At 47.5% G+C, this 22,276-nt stretch overlaps 1 protein-coding gene across 1 annotated transcript in view; it reads right to left on the bottom strand.

Moving 5' to 3' along the window:
- Positions 1-2,977: 2,977 nt before the first annotated feature.
- klhl38a (kelch-like family member 38a) overlaps positions 2,978-22,276 on the bottom strand; it is a 42,186-nt gene continuing 22,887 nt past the window's right edge. Inside the window, exons 3-8 of the mRNA XM_046360712.1 lie at positions 14,837-15,041; positions 14,395-14,595; positions 13,794-14,300; positions 13,346-13,609; positions 4,232-4,337; positions 2,978-3,923 (exon numbers count right to left, since the gene is read on the bottom strand). Coding sequence (XP_046216668.1) covers positions 3,634-3,923; positions 4,232-4,337; positions 13,346-13,609; positions 13,794-14,300; positions 14,395-14,595; positions 14,837-15,041 — 1,573 coding nt within the window. The 3' untranslated portion in view covers positions 2,978-3,633. The remainder of the gene's footprint in view (positions 3,924-4,231; positions 4,338-13,345; positions 13,610-13,793; positions 14,301-14,394; positions 14,596-14,836; positions 15,042-22,276) is intronic.

Below are 22,276 nucleotides of genomic sequence, written 5' to 3'. Positions count from 1 at the left end.
GACTTAGTAGCTGTCCGCAGCAAACAAGATTAGGGACTGTACACAGATCGAGAGGGTTGAGAAAACGCTGTTGTAGAGTAGAGCAGTCTCACTAGCAGTAAGATAGGCCTAGATATATAAATATATGGATATGCGTACACACTGATGGTTCTCTCTTGGTTTATAAAGCCATTGGCAGTGTAGCCTACTGTTGAATCACCAGCAGACCAGAACACTGCATGGTCAATGTCTAAACCTGACACAGAGCACAGGACTGGCCTCAGCATCTCTGACTGATGCTTCTGGTAGGCAGGCTGCAGTGGTTATAATAGACATGCCCTCTAGGTCATGGGATGGTTGAGGGAGGGACAGATATGTGGTGGACCGATCGTTCCCCAATCACCACTACTAGAAGAACAACACAGTCCAGTGATTTTGCTGGTTTGTAATGTAATATTGGTAGGGAAAAAAACACATGAATTAGGCTCACTGCCTGAATACTGCATGTCTGTCAAGTCTTCTGTCAAGTCTTCTGTCAAGTCTTATAATCCACATTTGCTGCTGCAGGATTCATTTATTTTCTGTAGCAAACTGGCTCAAATGAAGCTCCTCCATCTGTCAATGTTGTGGACCATATTCTGCCAGTAAACAGAACCCATGTGGTTCTGCCAGGGGAGTAAACAGAACCCATGTGGTTCTGCCAGGGGAGTAAACAGAACCCATGTGGTTCTGCCAGGGGAGTAAACAGAACCCATGTGGTTCTGCCAGGGGAGTAAACAGAACCCATGTGGTTCTGCCAGGGGAGTAAACAGAACCCATGTGGTTCTGCCAGGGGAGTAAACAGAACCCATGTGGTTCTGCCAGGGGAGTAAACAGAACCCATGTGGTTCTGCCAGGGGAGTAAACAGAACCCATGTGGTTCTGCCAGGGGAGTAAACAGAACCCATGTGGTTCTGCCAGGGGAGTAAACAGAACCCATCATGACAGAAACTGTGGTGCACCTTCATGACAGAAACTGTGGTGCACCTTCATGACAGAAACTGTGGTGCACATTGCTAGAAACTGTGGTGCACATTGCTAGAAACTGTGGTGCACATGTAACAGTATAATTTTAAACTGTCCCCTCGCCCATACCCGGGCGCGAACCAGGGACCTTCTGCACACATCAACAACAGTCACCCACGAAGCATCGTTACCCATCGCTCCACAAAAGCCGCGGCCCTTGCAGAGCAAGGGGAAACACTACTTCAAGGTCTCAGAGCAAGTGACGTAACCGATTGAAACGCTATTTAGCGCACACCGCTAACTAAGCTAGCCGGTCACATCCGTTACACACATTGCTAGAAACTGTGGTGCACATTGCTAGAAACTGTGGTGCACATTGCTAGAAACTGTGGTGCACATTGCTAGAAACTGTGGTGCACATTGCTAGAAACTGTGGTGCACATTGCTAGAAACTGTGGTGCACATTGCGAGAAACTGTGGTGCACATTGCGAGAAACTGTGGTGCACATTGCTAGAAACTGTGGTGCACCTTCATGACAGAAACTGTGGTGCACATTGCTAGAAACTGTGGTGCACATTGCTAGAAACTGTGGTGCACATTGCTAGAAACTGTGGTGCACATTGCTAGAAACTGTGGTGCACATTGCGAGAAACTGTGGTGCACATTGCGAGAAACTGTGGTGCACATTGCGAGAAACTGTGGTGCACATTGCGAGAAACTGTGGTGCACATTGTTAAACTGTGGTGCACATTGTTAAACTGTGGTGCACATTGTTAAACTGTGGTGCACATTGTTAAACTGTGGTGCACATTGTTAAACTGTGGTGCACCTTCATGACAGAAACTGTGGTGCACCTTCATGACAGAAACTGTGGTGCACATTGCTAGAAACTGTGGTGCACATTCATGTTAGAGACGGATCCGTTATTATATAAATTCAAGCAATTTATGGCCATATCATCCAGCTCTGTTACAGGTCTTCAATCAGTGTTATGTGGACTTAGTTTGGGTAGGGGAGCGTTGGTCTGAAATGGCACCCTATTCCCTTGTCTTGACCAGAGCCTACCCTATTCCCTATGTAGTAAACTAGTTCTGACCAGACCCTACCCTATTCCCTATGTAGTAAACTAGTTCTGACCAGAGCCTACCCTATTCCCTATGTAGTAAACTAGTTCTGACCAGAGCCTACCCTATTCCCTATGTAGTAAACTAGTTCTGACCAGAGCCTACCCTATTCCCTATGTAGTAAACTAGTTCTGACCAGAGCCTACCCTATTCCCTATGTAGTAAACTAGTTCTGACCAGACCCTACCCTATTCCCTATGTAGTAAACTAGTTCTGACCAGACCCTACCCTATTCCCTATGTAGTAAACTAGTTCTGACCAGACCCTACCCTATTCCCTATGTAGTAAACTAGTTCTGACCAGACCCTACCCTATTCCCTATGTAGTAAACTAGTTCTGACCAGACCCTACCCTATTCCCTATGTAGTAAACTAGTTCTGACCAGAGCCTACCCTATTCCCTATGTAGTAAACTAGTTCTGACCAGAGCCTACCCTATTCCCTATGTAGTAAACTAGTTCTGACCAGAGCCTACCCTATTCCAGAGCCTACCCTATTCCCTATGTAGTAAACTAGTTCTGACCAGAGCCTACCCTATTCCCTATGTAGTAAACTAGTTCTGACCAGAGCCTACCCTATTCCCTATGTAGTAAACTAGTTCTGACCAGAGCCTACCCTATTCCCTATGTAGTAAACTAGTTCTGACCAGAGCCTACCCTATTCCCTATGTAGTAAACTAGTTCTGACCAGAGCCTACCCTATTCCCTATGTAGTAAACTAGTTCTGACCAGAGCCTACCCTATTCCCTATGTAGTAAACTAGTTCTGACCAGTAGTCGTGAACTGTATAGGAATAGGGTGTCATTTCAGATTTACCCTTGGAGTGTGGAGACTCTGTCCTCCGATCTCCCTCCCTCCCTCCCTGGGGCCAATGTGACACCTCTGCCTGCCAGCTAAGATCTCAGGTTTTGATTTAGAACGCCACAGATGCTAGCATCAAGACCATGTCTGAGGCCTGTGTTGACGCCCTGTGACTGTGTGAGAGAAGAGACCAACGTCTGTCTGTTCAGATGGTTTCCGATCCCAGCTGTGGTGTCCAATTTATAACTGCTGTGAAGGAGTAACATGACAGGTAGCTAGCTATATTAGGTTAGGAGCCGGCTAGGCTAGGAGTCCATGACAGGTAGCTAGTTAGATTAGGTTAGGAGCCGGCTAGGCTAGGAGTCCATGACAGGTAGCTAGTTAGATTAGGTTAGGAGCCGGCTAGGCTAGGAGTCCATGACAGGTAGCTAGCTAGATTAGGAGCCGGCTAGGCTAGGAGTCCATGACAGGTAGCTAGCTACTAGATTAGGCTAGGAGCCGGCTAGGCTAGGAGTCCAAGGAGTTTTGGGGATGTTGTGGGTCACTCATCAGAGAGATCATATACAGTTTGTGGACCAGCTCAAATGTGACAACGGACTGGAGGAGTGGAGGACATTGCATCTGTAATGGGGGACAGAGAGGCAGCTGTAGAAGTCAGTCCCACTGTTCACCCTACTGTTGAACTCCAGACGACCAGATGATGTTGATAAGATGTTGTGGGTCACTCAGGGGGGGTTGGGTCTGTTGGAGACACAGACCAGAGGCAGGGAGCCGTGGTCGAACAGTTTGTATGGCAGCGTCCCCTTGGAGGTCCACACGTCCGTCTTGGGGTCGTAACACTCGAAGCAGTCCGAGTCCTCGATGGTGTCGTGCCCGTTCAGGAAGCGCCCCCCCGTCACGTACAGCTTGTTGTTGATGACCGTGGCGCTGTGGTGCATTCGCCTCTCCTTCAGGTTCTCACACTTTACAAACTTGTTGGCTTTGGTGTCGTAGGCGATCATCCGTCGAGTGTACCCTACAAATGAAACATTTCAAATACACATGACTATTAAGGGAGCCGGCGTCCCAAATTGCAGCCTATTCCCTATGTAGTGCACTCCTTTTTGACCAGAGCCCAGAGGGAATAGGGTGCCATTGGGGACAAAGCCTACCCACAGATTGTTCAGAATCACAACATCAGAGTAAATCAAGTTGAAAGGAGATGACTCCATTTAAGATGAAAAAAAGACATGCTATCAAGTCATGTGGACTGTAACAGCTGTGGGTATTCTACATGATAAACGGTAAACCAGATAAACATGTTGAAAGCGGCAGCCTGTTCACCTCCAATGATGTAGATCTTATCTTCGATGACAGCAGCAGGTGCACAGACGTTCTTCACTGTCCTGGTTTCCAATCTGGACCACAGGTTCCTGGAGATGTGGTACACCTGAGAGACAGAGATACCAGAGAGAGTTTTAGTCAATCAGCCAGCCAATCAGTCAGCCAGCCAGCCAGCCAGCCAGCCAGCGAGTGAGTGATAAGGGCTGCTAGAACATGTGTGGTGAGGCAAAGTGCTGTTTTTTTTTAGACCAATTTGCCTCACGATTTGTCTCTTTGCGTATCTTGACCAATCAGATTCATGGAAATCGCAGGTCTTGTGGGGCGGGCACAAAGCTCAAGGGTCACTGCTATTGGGATGTCCCTGTTCTAAAACTCTAACATTAACCTAATCCCTACCCTGTCCCTTAACCCTTACCTAACCTAGCCTTAACCCTTACCCTACCTAACCTAGCCTTAACCACATTTACATTACATTTAAGTCATTTAGCAGACGCTCTTATCCAGAGCGACTTACAAATTGGTGCATTCACCTTATGACATCCAGTGGAACAGTCACTTTACAATAGTGCATCTAAATCGTAAAGGGGGGGGTGAGAGGGATTACTTATCCTATCCTAGGTATTCCTTAAAGAGGTGGGTTTTCAGGTGTCTCCGGAAGGTGGTGATTGACTCCGCTGTCCTGGCGTCGTGAGGGAGTTTGTTCCACCATTGGGGGGCCAGAGCAGCGAACAGTTTTGACTGGGCTGAGCGGGAGCTGTACTTCCTCAGTGGTAGGGAGGCGAGCAGGCCAGAGGTGGATGAACGCAGTGCCCTTGTTTGGGTGTAGGGCCTGATCAGAGCCTGGAGGTACTGAGGTGCCGTTCCCCTCACAGCTCCGTAGGCAAGCACCATGGTCTTGTAGCGGATGCGAGCTTCAACTGGAAGCCAGTGGAGAGAACGGAGGAGCGGGGTGACGTGAGAGAACTTGGGAAGGTTGAACACCAGACGGGCTGCGGCGTTCTGGATGAGTTGAAGGGGTTTAATGGCACAGGCAGGGAGCCCAGCCAACAGCGAGTTGCAATAATCCAGACGGGAGATGACAAGTGCCTGGATTAGGACCTGCGCCGCTTCCTGTGTGAGGCAGGGTCGTACTCTGCGGATGTTGTAGAGCATGAACCTACAGGAACGGGCCACCGCCTTGATGTTGGTTGAGAACGACAGGGTGTTGTCCAGGATCACGCCAAGGTTCTTAGCGCTCTGGGAGGAGGACCTTTACCTTACCTAACCTAGCCTTAACCCTTACCTTACCTAACCTAGCCTTAACCCTTACCTAACCTAGCCTTAACCCTTACCTTACCTAACCTAGCCTTAACCCTTACCTTACCTAACCTAGCCTTAACCCTTACATTAACCATTTTACAATGGGATAGGTTGTTCCCAAGGAAACTGGGACAGCACAGACAAAAGCTTAAGGCGTGCTCTTCCAGTATTGATTTAGCAAGCATGATAACACATCACTCCTGACAGACACAACCAGAAATGTACATAAATGTAGCAGCCTATAGACCAGTGGTCGCCGACTGGTCGATCTAAAAGACATTCCTAGGCTATCACCAAATATTACTGTAGAAAAGCCAACGAACCATAAAGGCTTACAGTCCTTTTATTTAAATCGTGTTGAGCTGTTGCCGGTGGGTGCACTTGTTTCAAAAGTCCTGCGCGCTGCCGATCAGATGGCTCAAATCACCGTGGGAACAGAGCTTCCATGACCCTGGCCACAGCCACGTTTAATAGGCTACTAGCCTACGTCAGATTTAACCTGTTAGTCCTATAGGGGCAGTATTTCATTTTTGGATAAAAACACGTGCCCGTTTTAAGTGCAATATTTTGTCACAAAAGATGCTCGACTATGCTTGGAATTGATAGTTTTGGAAAGAAGACACTCTGACGTTTCCATAACTGCAAAGATTTTCACTGTGAGTGCCATAGAACAAAATCTACAGGCAAAACCAAGATGTTTGAGTGACCAGGAAATCAACAGGATTTCTGGAGGCACGTTTTCCATGATCTCCTTATATGGCTGTGAATGCGACAGGAATGAACGGACACTTCCTATCGTTTCCCCCAGGTGTCTGTAGCATTGTGACGTATTTGTAGGCATATCATTGGAAGATTGACCATAAGAGCCTACAATTACCAAGTGTCCCGCACGGTGTCTGCGTGGAAATTGGTGCGCAAAAGTCAGGTACCAGTATTTTTCCATCCGAATCAGAGAAGAATGCACGCTTCCAGGGAAGGCATTTCAATGAAGAGATATATGACAAAACACCTTGAGGATTGATTCAAACAACGTTTTCCATGTTTCAGTCGATATTATGGAGTTAATTTGGAAAAAAGTTTGACGTTTAGGTGACTGAATTTTCGGTTAGTTTCGGTAGCCAAATGCATAGTAACAAAACGGAACGTTGTGTCCTACACAAGCATCTTTCAGGAAAAACTGGACATCTGCTATGTAACTGAGAGTCTCCTCATTGAAACATCTGAAGTTCTTCAAAGGTAAATTATTTTATTTGATCCCTTTGCTGGTTTTTGTGAATGTTGCGTGCTAAATGCTAACGCTAAATGCTAAGCTAGCTATCACCACTCTTACACAAATTATTGATTTTCTCTGGTTCTAAAGCATATTTTGAAAATCTGAGACGACAGGATTGTTAAGAAAAGGATAAGCTTGAGGACAGGCATATTTATTTCATTTAATTTGCAATTTTCAGAAATCGCTAATTTTGCGTTATGGTAATGAGCTTGAGGCTGTAGTCACGATCCCGGATCCGGGATGGGGCGGACTAAGAGGTTAATAACTTTTAAAACCATGACATCGGAGAGACTGTCAACAAATACAGTTTTTATGTCACGTTTAAGTTTATTCAACAAAACGCACTTCTCCGTACATCCGTTCGTGGCTGCGGCTGCAATGAATGAGTAGCCAAGTATCGACAGCCCTGCCTTTATTATTATTAGCAGCTCGTCGTTTCCATTTTAATATGAATGAATATTTCACTTTCTCTGGTCATAGGAACAACATGAATTTGCGCATACAGTGCGACTCGAGTTTCGCCATCAGGTGGAAGACTGTGTCCCCTCTCTCTGGTCAGTCTCACCGGAGGAAAGGACGGAGAGAGCAGGAGAGAGCAGGGACGGTGAGAGGCGGATGGGAAACATCGTTTTGAACGGTCATCCAAGTCGGAAACTCGGGCATCTTTCTAGAGCTCCCATTTTTCGACCTGAAGATCAACGACGTCGTGATTTGACCTCGATGCAGGTACCATCATCAGTCCAGTTAAATCAAATATATAATTATTTCAATTCATGCTCCACAAACCAACTGATCTATTTTGTTATCAAAGCTCGAGTTTTGAAATATAATATGGTCTGATTAACAATATTGGCAATCATATAGCCAATATGCTGTGATAATGGACTAGGTTTACTGCCCAAACCTCATTCCTACAAAACTGTTTGTGTGGGTTAATGTTAAAAAAAAAAAAATAATAATCTGAGCAGTAGATCTCGGTTTGCTTTTTGACTGGGAAAGTGATCTTGACTCAAAAGGTTGGTGACCACTGATATGGACCTAAAACATTAGCTGTATCGCATGGCAAATCCAATACGTGGCCAACGTTAGCTCGGTGGCTAACGTTAGCTAGGGGTTCAAGTTAGCGGAAGGGTTAGCTAACATGCAAAGTAGCTAAAAAAGTAGTAAGTAGTTGCAAAGTTGTTAATTAGCTAATGTACTCCTTGATGAGATTCGAACACGCAACCTTTGGGTTAGAGTAATATGCCCACCCATTCACCCCGACCATCCACCCTTATTTTGCCTTATTATGTAAAGTTCTGTCTTGTGTAACCATACCAAACGTAACATATCATACTAATTTTAGTATCCTGGATTTACTTTACTATGTTACGTTGAGTTCATGAGACCAGGCTTTAGTGTAGCTTACCATGCGTCCTGCCCCTCTGGCCAGTGTAAAGGAAGTGGTAAAGTTGTATATTTATAGCTCATTTGTTTGTGAGAAAAATATGAACGGGATCAAATTGGATTAATATTCAAACTTGGGCTGACGAGATTACCTACACAATAATTAACACAATAGCTGACAGTCTGTTAGGTAATGTGTCAATAATTAACACAATAGCTGACAGTCTGTTAGGTAATGTGTAATGAGGCCTACAGTTGCATAGGGCAGGACTACAGGATGAAAAGCTGCATAAAACAAGCTCTGTGAGATTTATTGTCCAATCACGTTGCTTTCTCTGTGTATAGGAAACGCCCCTAGTTCTTCTTTAAAACTCAACTCATATGAACAAGAACAGAGTAGCTACAGTTTGACAGAGTTTTTCATCCGCCCCAAGGCCAGGAGTTTTTCATCCGCCCCAAGGCCAGGAGTTTTTCATCCGCCCCAAGGCCAGGAGTTTTTTCCGTCCCAATCACCAGGAGTTTTTCATCCGCCCCAAGGCCAGGAGTTTTTCATCCGCCCCAAGGCCAGGAGTTTTTCATCCGCCCCAAGGCCAGGAGTTTTTCATCCGCCCCAAGGCCAGGAGTTTTTCATCCGCCCCAAGGCCAGGAGTTTTTCATCTGCCCCAAGGCCAGGAGTTTTTCAAAACCATGTGACAGGGTTTTCATCCGCCCCAAGGCCAGGAGTTTTTCATCCGCCCCAAGGCCAGGAGTTTTTCATCCGCCCCAAGGCCAGGAGTTTTTCATCCGCCCCAAGGCCAGGAGTTTTTCAAAACCATGTGACAGGGTTTTCATCCGCCCCAAGGCCAGGAGTTTTTCATCCGCCCCAAGGCCAGGAGTTTTTCATCCGCCCCAAGGCCAGGAGTTTTTCATCCGCCCCAAGGCCAGGAGTTTTTCATCCGCCCCAAGGCCAGGAGTTTTTCATCCGCCCCAAGGCCAGGAGTTTTTCAAAACCATGTGACAGGGTTTTCATCCGCCCCAAGGCCAGGAGTTTTTCAAAACCATGTGACAGGGTTTTCATCCGCCCCAAGGCCAGGAGTTTTTCAAAACCATGTGACAGGGTTTTCATCCGCCCCAAGGCCAGGAGTTTTTCAAAACCATGTGACAGGGTTTTCATCCGCCCCAAGGCCAGGAGTTTTTCAAAACCATGTGACAGGGTTTTCATCCGCCCCAAGGCCAGGAGAAAACCATGTGACAGGGTTTTCATCCGCCCCAAGGCCAGGAGTTTTTCAAAACCATGTGACAGGGTTTTCATCCGCCCCAAGGCCAGGAGTTTTTCAAAACCATGTGACAGGGTTTTCATCCGCCCCAAGGCCAGGAGTTTTTCAAAACCATGTGACAGGGTTTTCATCCGCCCCAAGGCCAGGAGTTTTTCAAAACCATGTGACAGGGTTTTCATCCGCCCCAAGGCCAGGAGTTTTTCAAAACCATGTGACAGGGTTTTCATCCGCCCCAAGGCCAGGAGTTTTTCAAAACCATGTGACAGGGTTTTCATCCGCCCCAAGGCCAGGAGTTTTTCAAAACCATGTGACAGGGTTTTCATCCGCCCCAAGGCCAGGAGTTTTTCAAAACCATGTGACAGGGTTTTCATCCGTCCCAAGGCCAGGAGTTTTTCAAAACCATGTGACAGGGTTTTCATCCGTCCCAAGGCCAGGAGTTTTTCAAAACCATGTGACAGGGTTTTCATCCGCCCCAAGGCCAGGAGTTTTTCAAAACCATGTGACAGGGTTTTCATCCGCCCCAAGGCCAGGAGTTTTTCAAAACCATGTGACAGGGTTTTCATCCGCCCCAAGGCCAGGAGTTTTTCAAAACCATGTGACAGGGTTTTCATCCGCCCCAAGGCCAGGAGTTTTTCAAAACCATGTGACAGGGTTTTCATCCGCCCCAAGGCCAGGAGTTTTTCAAAACCATGTGACAGGGTTTTCATCCGCCCCAAGGCCAGGAGTTTTTCAAAACCATGTGACAGGGTTTTCATCCGCCCCAAGGCCAGGAGTTTTTCAAAACCATGTGACAGGGTTTTCATCCGCCCCCAAGGCCAGGAGTTTTTCAAAACCATGTGACAGGGTTTTCATCCGCCCCAAGGCCAGGAGTTTTTCAAAACCATGTGACAGGGTTTTCATCCGCCCCAAGGCCAGGAGTTTTTCAAAACCATGTGACAGGGTTTTCATCCGTCCCAAGGCCAGGAGTTTTTCAAAACCATGTGACAGGGTTTTCATCCGCCCCAAGGCCAGGAGTTTTTCAAAACCATGTGACAGGGTTTTCATCCGCCCCAAGGCCAGTTTTCAAAACCATGTGACCCCAAGGCCAGGAGTTTTTCAAAACCATGTGACAGGGTTTTCATCCGCCCCAAGGCCAGGAGTTTTTCAAAACCATGTGACAGGGTTTTCATCCGCCCCAAGGCCAGGAGTTTTTCAAAACCATGTGACAGGGTTTTCATCCGCCCCAAGGCCAGGAGTTTTTCAAAACCATGTGACAGGGTTTTCATCCGCCCCAAGGCCAGGAGTTTTTCAAAACCATGTGACAGGGTTTTCATCCGCCCCAAGGCCAGGAGTTTTTCAAAACCATGTGACAGGGTTTTCATCCGCCCCAAGGCCAGGAGTTTTCAAAACCATGTGACAGGGTTTTCATCCGCCCCAAGGCCAGGAGTTTTTCAAAACCATGTGACAGGGTTTTCATCCGCCCCAAGGCCAGGAGTTTTTCAAAACCATGTGACAGGGTTTTCATCCGTCCCAAGGCCAGGAGTTTTTCAAAACCATGTGACAGGGTTTTCATCCGCCCCAAGGCCAGGAGTTTTTCAAAACCATGTGACAGGGTTTTCATCCGCCCATGTGACAAGGCCAGGAGTTTTTCAAAACCATGTGACAGGGTTTTCATCCGCCCCAAGGCCAGGAGTTTTTCAAAACCATGTGACAGGGTTTTCATCCGCCCCAAGGCCAGGAGTTTTTCAAAACCATGTGACAGGGTTTTCATCCGCCCCCAAGGCCAGGAGTTTTTCAAAACCATGTGACAGGGTTTTCATCCGCCCCAAGGCCAGGAGTTTTTCAAAACCATGTGACAGGGTTTTCATCCGCCCCAAGGCCAGGAGTTTTTCAAAACCATGTGACAGGGTTTTCATCCGCCCCAAGGCCAGGAGTTTTTCAAAACCATGTGACAGGGTTTTCATCCGCCCCAAGGCCAGGAGTTTTTCAAAACCATGTGACAGGGTTTTCATCCGCCCCAAGGCCAGGAGTTTTTCAAAACCATGTGACAGGGTTTTCATCCGCCCCAAGGCCAGGAGTTTTTCAAAACCATGTGACAGGGTTTTCATCCGCCCCAAGGCCAGGAGTTTTTCAAAACCATGTGACAGGGTTTTCATCCGCCCCAAGGCCAGGAGTTTTTCAAAACCATGTGACAGGGTTTTCATCCGCCCCAAGGCCAGGAGTTTTTCAAAACCATGTGACAGGGTTTTCATCCGTCCCAAGGCCAGGAGTTTTTCAAAACCACGTGACAGGGTTTTCATCCGTCCCAAGGCCAGGAGTTTTTCAAAACCACGTGACAGGGTTTTCATCCGCCCCAAGGCCAGGAGTTTTTCAAAACCACGTGACAGGGTTTTCATCCGCCCCAAGGCCAGGAGTTTTTCAAAACCACGTGACAGGGTTTTCATCCGCCCCAAGGCCAGGAGTTTTTCAAAACCACGTGACAGGGTTTTCATCCGCCCCAAGGCCAGGAGTTTTTCAAAACCACGTGACAGGGTTTTCATCCGCCCCAAGGCCAGGAGTTTTTCAAAACCACGTGACAGGGTTTTCATCCGCCCCAAGGCCAGGAGTTTTTCAAAACCATGTGACAGGGTTTTCATCCGCCCCAAGGCCAGGAGTTTTTCAAAACCATGTGACAGGGTTTTCATCCGCCCCAAGGCCAGGAGTTTTTCAAAACCATGTGACAGGGTTTTCATCCGCCCCAAGGCCAGGAGTTTTTCAAAACCATGTGACAGGGTTTTCATCCGCCCCAAGGCCAGGAGTTTTTCAAAACCATGTGACAGGGTTTTCATCCGCCCCAAGGCCAGGAGTTTTTCAAAACCATGTGACAGGGTTTTCATCCGCCCCAAGGCCAGGAGTTTTTCAAAACCATGTGACCCGATTTAGAAAAATGATTCTACCTTTTTTACAAACGGATTAGTCTCGTCATGCCGTATACGGTCCAGAGTTTTACCTGGTTAGGTTGCCAAATCAGGAAAAACTACGGGCCCCATTTATTTTTATTTTTATTCGCCTCACCACTCTCTCCACCTCTGGTCAATGATATCAAAGATGAATATCCATCAACCATCTGTTAGGCTATTAGCATAATACACGCTAAAGTTTAAACTGGTTCTGTTCTGGATGGATTAGTTGATTGATTGATGGGTGGATTGATTGATGGGTGGATTGATTGATGGGTTGATTGATTGATGGGTTGATTGATTGATTGGAGGGTTGATTGATTGATTGGAGGGTTGATTGATTGATTGGAGGGTTGATTGATTGATTGGAGGGTTGATTGATTGATTGATTGATTGATTGATTGGTGGGTTAGTTGGTGGGTTGGTTGGTGGGTTGATTGATTGATTGATTGATTGGTGGGTGGATTGATTGATTGATTGATTGGTGGGTGGATTGATTGATTGATTGGTGGGTGGATTGATTGATTGATTGGTGGGTGGATTGATTGATTGGTGGGTGGATTGATTGATTGATGGGTGGGTGGATTGATTGATTGGTGGGTGGATTGATTGATTGATTGGTGGATTGATTGATTGATTGATTGGTGGATTGATTGATTGATTGATTGATTGGTGGGTGGATTGATTGATTGGTGGGTGTGGATTGATTGGTGGGTGGGTGGATTGGTGGGTGGGTGGATTGATTGGTGGGTGGGTGGATTGATTGGTGGGTGGATTGATTGGTGGGTGGATTGATTGGTGGGTGGATTGATTGGTGGGTGGATTGATTGGAGGGTTGATGGGTGGATTGATTGGAGGGTTGATGGGTGGATTGATTGGAGGGTTGATGGGTGGATTGATTGGAGGGTTGATGGGTGGATTGATTGGAGGGTTGGTTGATTGGTTGGTTGACTGGAGGGTTGATTGATTGACTGATGGTTACCTGTATCTCCCTGACAGGGTTCTGCATGGCGTCCTCCCCTCCGAACACATAGACCCTCTGGTCGTTGGCGGCGACGGCGGGGTGCAGCACGGCGCTGGGGAGAGGAGCCATGGCCTCCCATTGGTTAAACATACTGTTGTACCTCTCCACGGAGTTGGAGATCTGTTTGTCAACTCCGATCCCCCCCAGGACAAAGATGAAGTGGAGATAGGAGACACTCTGATGGGCGTAGCGCGGCTCCAACATGGGCTCAGCCGTCCTCCACTGGTCACAGAGACGTGGGTTTCATTAAGGCAGCATTACATGGTATCAATGGCATGTTGAAATGTACCATTTTCATAAATACACAATACAAAATAATTATCCATCAGCACAATAAAATCTCATTTAAAAAGACCTATTTTCTGGACAAACCGTCAGTGCTGTGGGTATGCTAGCCCCTCCATACCTGGTTGGTCTTGAGGGAGAGGGTGTAGACGGTGGCAGACACAGAGCTGTCTCCTGAGGCCATGCTGAGGCTGAGCCCCCCCACCACATACAGGATGCTGTGGATACAGACGTAGGAGGCCTTGTAGAGTCGCAGGGGCAGCTTGGCCAGCCACTGCCAGCGCTGAGTCCTCTCGTCATAGAGCAGGGCTTCCCGGGATGTCTGCTCGTTATTCTTGCGCCCGCCGACCACAACGAGCGTCTCTCGGCAGGTGTAGCGGCGCGGTGTGGTCCAGAGGGGCTTCAGCTCACGACCGCACTTGGCACTGACCGATAGCATGAGGCGACGGACGGACTCAATGATCTCAGTGCAGAGCGTGGAGGACTGCACTAGCGGGTCGTTGGCGATGAACTGGAACAGATAGGTGGGGTGGATGTAGCGCAGACGCACCTTCTTGAAGAGGTCGTGGATGGCGCCGCGCCGGGAGAACGGGTCGTGGTGGATCCACGCCAGGAGGGTCTCAAACACCTGCGAAATTTGACTTTTAGTACCTCCCCATGTTAGAAACAATATTATTTTGATCTAATCCTATTTTTTCACATCTCTTCTTTACTCATATCACCTGCTCTTCCTCTGCACACAGTCGGTCGTCCTCCAGGTAACACATAAGCTCCGGTAAGGAGAGCTCACAGAAGTCTTCGGAGGCAGCTACGTCTGAGAAGCTCCTCACGGCCATCTCCTTAGCCTTCTCCTTCAGACTGTCGCAGTGGAGGATCTCTGACAACCTGATCATACTGAGACAGTTGTCTGGGCTCAGCTGCTCCTGAAATATATGATAATTTAACAAAGACCGTGTCTGTGCACATTATTATTATGTATTTAATTGAAACGTTTATTTAAGCAGGAAAGTCCCATTGAGACAAAAGTCTATTTTGCAAAGGGAGGCCTGATTCACAAACACAATCTGGAGTTAGTGGCACAATCACATCAATCAATGCTGCAGTTTCTAAATCAATCTAACAGTCCCAGAGTTAGCAACAAAGCTGATTTCCATCTGTAGTCACCTGAAGGAAGGTGGAGCAGGCCTCAAACAGCCGTCCATAGTGCAGCATAGAGGCAGCCTGCATTAGAGGCAGCACTATGTCCATGCTGATGGTGATGGCTCCTGTATACACATAGTCCACTATGCCACTGAGCACGTCAGGGGAGATACCCTTCAGATCCACACGCCCTTGTCTGCTCTCTACAAAGTTACTGCAGAACATAGCCCTGAGGAACAGACATGACAAGTTACTGCAGAACATGGCCCTGAGGAACAGACATGACAATAATAACAATAATAATGTATCATCTGTACATTAAAAAAAATAAAAAATACGAAACAAAAGACAACACACAGAGGCACACAAACATCAACAACACAAGTCCTGTCTAGACCCACCTGTTCTCACTACTGTCCTGTCTAGACCCATCTGTTCTCACTACTGTCCTGTCTAGACCCACCTGTTCTCACTACTGTCCTGTCTAGACCCACCTGTTCTCACTACTGTCCTGTCTAGACCCACCTGTTCTCACTACTGTCCTGTCTAGACCCACCTGTTCTCACTACTGTCCTGTCTAGACCCACCTGTTCTCACTACTGTCCTGTCTCACTACTGTCCTGTCTAGACCCACCTGTTCTCACTACTGTCCTGTCTAGACCCACCTGTTCTCACTACTGTCCTGTCTAGACCCACCTGTTCTCACTACTGTCCTGTCTAGACCCACCTGTTCTCACTACTGTCCTGTCTAGACCCACCTGTTCTCACTACTGTCCTGTCTAGACCCACCTGTTCTCACTACTGTCCTGTCTAGACCCATCTGTTCTCACTACTGTCCTGTCTAGACCCACCTGTTCTCACTACTGTCCTGTCTAGACCCACCTGTTCTCACTACTGTCCTGTCTAGACCCACCTGTTCTCACTACTGTCCTGTCTAGACCCATCTGTTCTCACTACTGTCCTGTCTAGACCCACCTGTTCTCACTACTGTCCTGTCTAGACCCACCTGTTCTCACGACTGTCCTGTCTCACTACTGTCCTGTCTAGACCCACCTGTTCTCACTACTGTCCTGTCTAGACCCACCTGTTCTCACTACTGTCCTGTCTAGACCCACCTGTTCTCACTAATGTCCTGGCTAGACCCACCTGTTTTCACTACTGTCCTGGCTAGACCCACCTGTTTTCACTACTGTCCTGGCTAGACCCACCTGTTCTCACTACTGTCCTGGCTAGACCCACCTGTTCTCACTACTGTCCTGGCTAGACCCACCTGTTCTCACTACTGTCCTGGCTAGACCCACCTGTTCTCACTACTGCCCTGTCTAGACCCACCTGTTCTCACTACTGTTCTGTCTAGACCCACCTGTTCTCACTACTGCCCTGTCTAGACCCACCTGTTCTCACTACTGTTCTGTCTAGACCCACCTGTTCTCACTACTGTCCTGTCTCACTACTGTCCTGTCTAGACCCACCTGTTCTCACTACTGTCCTGTCTCACTACTGTCCTGTCTAGACCCACCTGTTCTCACTACTGTCCTGTCTAGACCCACCTGTTCTCACTACTGTCCTGTCTAGACCCACCTGTTCTCACTACTGTCCTGTCTCACTACCCACCTGTTCTCACTACTGCCCTGGCTAGACCCACCTGTTCTCACTACTGTCCTGTCTAGACCCACCTGTTCTCACTACTGTCCTGTCTAGACCCACCTGTTCTCACTACTGTCCTGTCTAGACCCACCTGTTCTTACTACTGTCCTGTCTAGACCCACCTGTTCTCACTACTGTCCTGTCTAGACCCACCTGTTCTCACTACCCTCACTACTGTCCTGTCTCCCACCTGTTCTCACTACTGCCCTGGCTAGACCCACCTGTTCTCACTGTCCTGTCTAGACCCACCTGTTCTCACTACTGTCCTGTCTAGACCCACCTGTTCTCACTACTGTCCTGTCTAGACCCACCTGTTCTCACTACTGTCCTGTCTAGACCCACCTGTTCTCACTACTGTCCTGTCTAGACCCACCTGTTCTCACTACTGTCCTGTCTAGACCCACCTGTTCTCACTACTGTCCTGTCTCACTACTGTCCTGTCTAGACCCACCTGTTCTCACTACTGTCCTGTCTAGACCCACCTGTTCTCACTACTGTCCTGTCTAGACCCACCTGTTCTCACTACTGTCCTGTCTAGACCCACCTGTTCTCACTACTGTCCTGTCTAGACCCATCTGTTCTCACTACTGTCCTGTCTAGACCCACCTGTTCTCACTACTGTCCTGTCTAGACCCACCTGTTCTCACTACTGTCCTGTCTAGACCCACCTGTTCTCACTACTGTCCTGTCTCACTACTGTCCTGTCTAGACCCACCTGTTCTCACTACTGTCTAGACCCACCTGTTCTCACTACTGTCCTGTCTAGACCCACCTGTTCTCACTACTGTCCTGTCTAGACCCACCTGTTCTCACTACTGTCCTGTCTAGACCCATCTGTTCTCACTACTGTCCTGTCTCCCACCTGTTCTCACTACTGTCCTGTCTAGACCCACCTGTTCTCACTACTGTCCTGTCTAGACCCATCTGTTCTCACTACTGTCCTGTCTAGACCCACCTGTTCTCACTACTGTCCTGTCTAGACCCACCTGTTCTCCACTGTCCTGTCTCTACTGTCCTGTCTACCCACCTGTTCTCACTACTGTCCTGTCTAGACCCACCTGTTCTCACTACTACTGTCCTGTCTAGACCCACCTGTTCTCACTAATGTCTGGCTAGACCCACCTGTTTTCACTACTGTCCTGGCTAGACCCACCTGTTCTCACTACTGTCCTGGCTAGACCCACCTGTTCTCACTACTGTCCTGGCTAGACCCACCTGTTCTCACTACTGTCCTGGCTAGACCCACCTGTTCTCACTACTGCCCTGTCTAGACCCACCTGTTCTCACTACTGTTCTGTCTAGACCCACCTGTTCTCACTACTGCCCTGTCTAGACCCACCTGTTCTCACTACTGTTCTGTCTAGACCCACCTGTTCTCACTACTGTCCTGTCTCACTACTGTCCTGTCTAGACCCACCTGTTCTCACTACTGTCCTGTCTCACTACTGTCCTGTCTAGACCCACCTGTTCTCACTACTGTCCTGTCTAGACCCACCTGTTCTCACTACTGCCCTGGCTAGACCCACCTGTTCTCACTACTGTCCTGTCTAGACCCACCTGTTCTCACTACTGTCCTGTCTAGACCCACCTGTTCTCACTACTGTCCTGTCTAGACCCACCTGTTCTCACTACTGTCCTGTCTAGACCCACCTGTTCTCACTACTGTCCTGTCTAGACCCACCTGTTCTCACTACTGTCCTGTCTAGACCCACCTGTTCTCACTACTGTCCTGTCTAGACCCACCTGTTCTCACTACTGTCCTGTCTAGACCCACCTGTTCTCACTACTGTCCTGTCTAGACCCACCTGTTCTCACTACTGTCCTGTCTAGACCCACCTGTTCTGTTCTCACTACTGTCCTGACCCACCTCTCAGACCCACCTGTTCTCACTACTGTCCTGTCTGACCCATCTGTTCTCAGTCCTGTCTACCCACCTGTTCTCACTACTGTCCTGTCTAGACCCACCTGTTCTCACTACTGTCCTGTCTAGACCCATCTGTTCTCACTACTGTCCTGTCTAGACCCACCTGTTCTCACTACTGTCCTGTCTAGACCCACCTGTTCTCACTGTCCTGTCTCACTACTGTCCTGTCTAGACCCACCTGTTCTCACTACTGTCCTGTCTAGACCCACCTGTTCTCACTACTGTCCTGTCTAGACCCACCTGTTCTCACTGGCTAGACCCACCTGTTTTCACTACTGTCTAGACCCACCTGTTCTCACTACTGTCCTGGCTAGACCCACCTGTTCTCACTACTGTCCTGGCTAGACCCACCTGTTCTCACTACTGTCCTGTTGTTCTCACTACTGTCCTGGCTAGACCCACCTGTTCTCACTACTGCCCTGTCTAGACCCACCTGTTCTCACCTGTTCTCACTGTTCTCACTGCCCTGTCTAGACCCACCTGTTCTCACTACTGTTCTGTCTAGACTGTTCTCACTACTGCCTGTCTCACTACTGTCCTGTCTAGACCCACCTGTTCTCACTACTGTCCTCACTACTGTCCTGTCTAGACCCACCTGTTCTCACTACTGTCCTGTCTAGACCCACCTGTTCTCACTACTGTCCTGTCTAGACCCACCTGTTCTCACTACTGTCCTGTCTAGACCCACCTGTTCTCACTACTGCCCTGGCTAGACCCACCTGTTCTCACTACCTGTCTAGACCCACCTGTTCTCACTGTCCTGTCTAGACCCACCTGTTCTCACTACTGTCCTGTCTAGACCCACCTGTTCTCACTACTGTCCTGTCTAGACCCACCTGTTCTTACTACTGTCCTGTCTAGACCCACCTGTTCTCACTACTGTCCTGTCTAGACCCACATGTTCTCACTACTGTCCTGTCTCACTACTGTCCTGTCTAGACCCACCTGTTCTCACTACTGCCCTGGCTAGACCCACCTGTTCTCACTACTGTCCTGTCTAGACCCACCTGTTCTCACTACTGTCCTGTCTAGACCCACCTGTTCTCACTACTGTCCTGTCTAGACCCACCTGTTCTCACTACTGTCCTGTCTAGACCCACCTGTTCTCACTACTGTCCTGTCTAGACCCACCTGTTCTCACTACTGTCCTGTCTAGACCCACCTGTTCTCACTACTGTCCTGGCTAGACCCAACTGTTCTCACTACTGCCCTGGCTAGACCCACCTGTTCTCACTACTGCCCTGGCTAGACCCACCTGTTCTCACTACTGCCCTGGCTAGACCCACCTGTTCTCACTACTGTCCTGGCTAGACCCACCTGTTCTCACTACTGCCCTGGCTAGACCCACCTGTTCTCACTACTGCCCTGGCTAGACCCACCTGTTCTCACTACTGCCCTGTCTAGACCCACCTGTTCTCACTACTGCCCTGGCTAGACCCACCTGTTCTCACTACTGTCCTGAGTGTAAGCGGTGGCAGGTAGCCTAGTGGTTAGAGTGTAGGGGGGAGGCAGGTAGCCTAGTGGTTAGAATGTAGGGACGGCAGGTACCCTAGTGGTTCAATGTAGGGGCGGCAGGTACTTATTGCCTTCTTGGTTATATGCTGGGACATAAGGGAAAATGGTGTATTATACAGTATATGTAATGACGGAGGGTACCCTAGTGGTTAGAATGTAGGGACTGCAGGTACCCTAGTGGTTAGAGCATTGGGCCAGTAACTGAAGGGTTGCTTGATCGAATCCCAGAGCCGACAAGGTGAAAATCTGTCATCATTGTAAGTAAGAATTTCTTCTTAACTGACTTGCCTAGTTAAATTTTTAAAAGTTTATAAAGATAAAATAAATAAAATAAAGATTAATCAAGAATCTACACCTCTTCTATTACAAGCATTTCGTTACACTCGCAATAACATCTGGTGGTCCTTCTGTAGCTCAGTTGGTAGAGCATGGCGCTTGTAACGCCAGGGTAGTGGGTTCGATCCCCGGGACCACCCATACGTAGAATGTATGCACACATGACTGTAAGTCGCTTTGGATAAAAGCGTCTGCTAAATGGCATATATATTATTATATATATTATCTGCATGTGACCAATACAATTAGATTTGATTTGAACAGTAGGTGGCAGCATCGCCTCTCCAACCGAACTCCTCTAAATAGTCAACGTCTATTTGTTTTTAATGTAACAAAAAGCCCACATTGCACATTGGTTGACCATCTCTTTAGGTTGATGGAGCCCATATGCACAAACCATAGAGTTAGTTAGACTTCTTGATTCTGTTTTATTTAAGTTAACCTTGTCTGTTCCGTCTGTCACTGAAGAACCTGATCAAACCTTTGAATGGTAGGATCATGTGTACATGCATAGTTATTGTATACATCACATGTATAGAGCATGTGGACAGACGTTTTAACAGAGAACACACACAAAACAAAGCAGCGTACTTATTTCTTCACTTGTTTTAGGGCTTTTAAGGTCCAACTCGTCTCCTAATGTACCAAAAGCCGAGGGATTATGTATATAAATACACATAACAATACATTGGAGAAGGACTGCCACTTACTGTGCTTTAAAGACAGTATTTCACACCCCTTTGACATTTTCCAACATTAGTTGTACTACAGCCTGAATGTAAAATGGGTTAAATTGTCCCTGGCCTACACGCAATACCCCATAATGTTAAAGTGGAATTATGTTTAAAGAAATGTTTACAAATGAATTAAAAATGAAAAGCTGAAACGTCTTCAGTCAGTAAGTATTCAACCACTTTGTTAGGGCAAGTCTAAATATTTTCAGGAGTACAATTTTGCTTAACAAGTCCCATAATAAGATGGAATCACTCATAGTATTTAACATCTCTCATCTCTGTACCCCACACACATAATTATCTGGTTGGTTCCTCAATAGAGAATTACATTTCAACCACAAAGACCAGGGAGGTTTTCCAATGCCTCACAGAGAAGGGCACCTATTGGTAGATGAGTAAAAATAAAGTAAACATTGAATATCCCTTTGAGCATAGTGACGTTATTAATTACACTTTGGATGGTGTATCAATACACCCAGTCACTACAAAGATACAGGCGTCCTTCCTTAACTCAGTTGCCGGAGAAGAAGGAAACAGCTCAGGGGTTTCACCACAAGGTCAATGGTGACTTTAAAACAGTTACAGAGTTTAATGGATGTGATAGGAGAAAACTGAGGATGGATCAACAACAGTGTAGTTACTCCACAATACTAACCTAAATGACAGAGTGAAAATAAGGAAACCTGTACAGAATAAAAATATTCCAAAACATGAATACTGTTTGCAAATAATGTAGCTAAGAAATGTACTTTTCGTCGACCTGGCCAAGGCTTTCGACTCTGTCAATCACCACATCCTCTTCGGCAGACTCTACAGCCTTGGTTTCTCAAATGATTGCCTCGCCTGGTTCACCAACTACTTCTCTGATAGTGTTCAGTTCAGTTATTGCATTAACTCCCTTATCTCATTTGCACTCACTGTATATAGACTTTTTGTTTTCTTTTGTTCTACTGTATTATTGACTGTATGTTTTGTTTACTCCATGTGTAACTCTGTGTTGTTGTTTTTGTCACACTGCTTTGCTTTATCTTGGCCAGGTCGCAGTTGCAAATGAGAACTTGTTCTCAACTAGCCTACCTGGTTAAATAAAGGTGTTCTCAACTAGCCTACCTGGTTAAATAAAGGTGTTCTCAACTGGCCTACCTGGTTAAATAAAGGTGTTCTCAACTAGCCTACCTGGTTAAATAAAGGTGTTCTCAACTGCCCTACCTGGTTAAATAAAGGTGTTCTCAACTGGCCTACCTGGTTAAATAAAGGTGTTCTCAACTGGCCTACCTGGTTAAATAAAGGTGTTCTCAACTGGCCTAC

This window comes from Oncorhynchus gorbuscha, linkage group LG09 (assembly GCF_021184085.1).
Source record: "Oncorhynchus gorbuscha isolate QuinsamMale2020 ecotype Even-year linkage group LG09, OgorEven_v1.0, whole genome shotgun sequence".
Lineage (NCBI taxonomy): Eukaryota > Metazoa > Chordata > Actinopteri > Salmoniformes > Salmonidae > Oncorhynchus > Oncorhynchus gorbuscha.
Note: the sequence above shows the minus strand (reverse complement) of the source record. Positions and strands in the feature narration are given on the sequence as shown.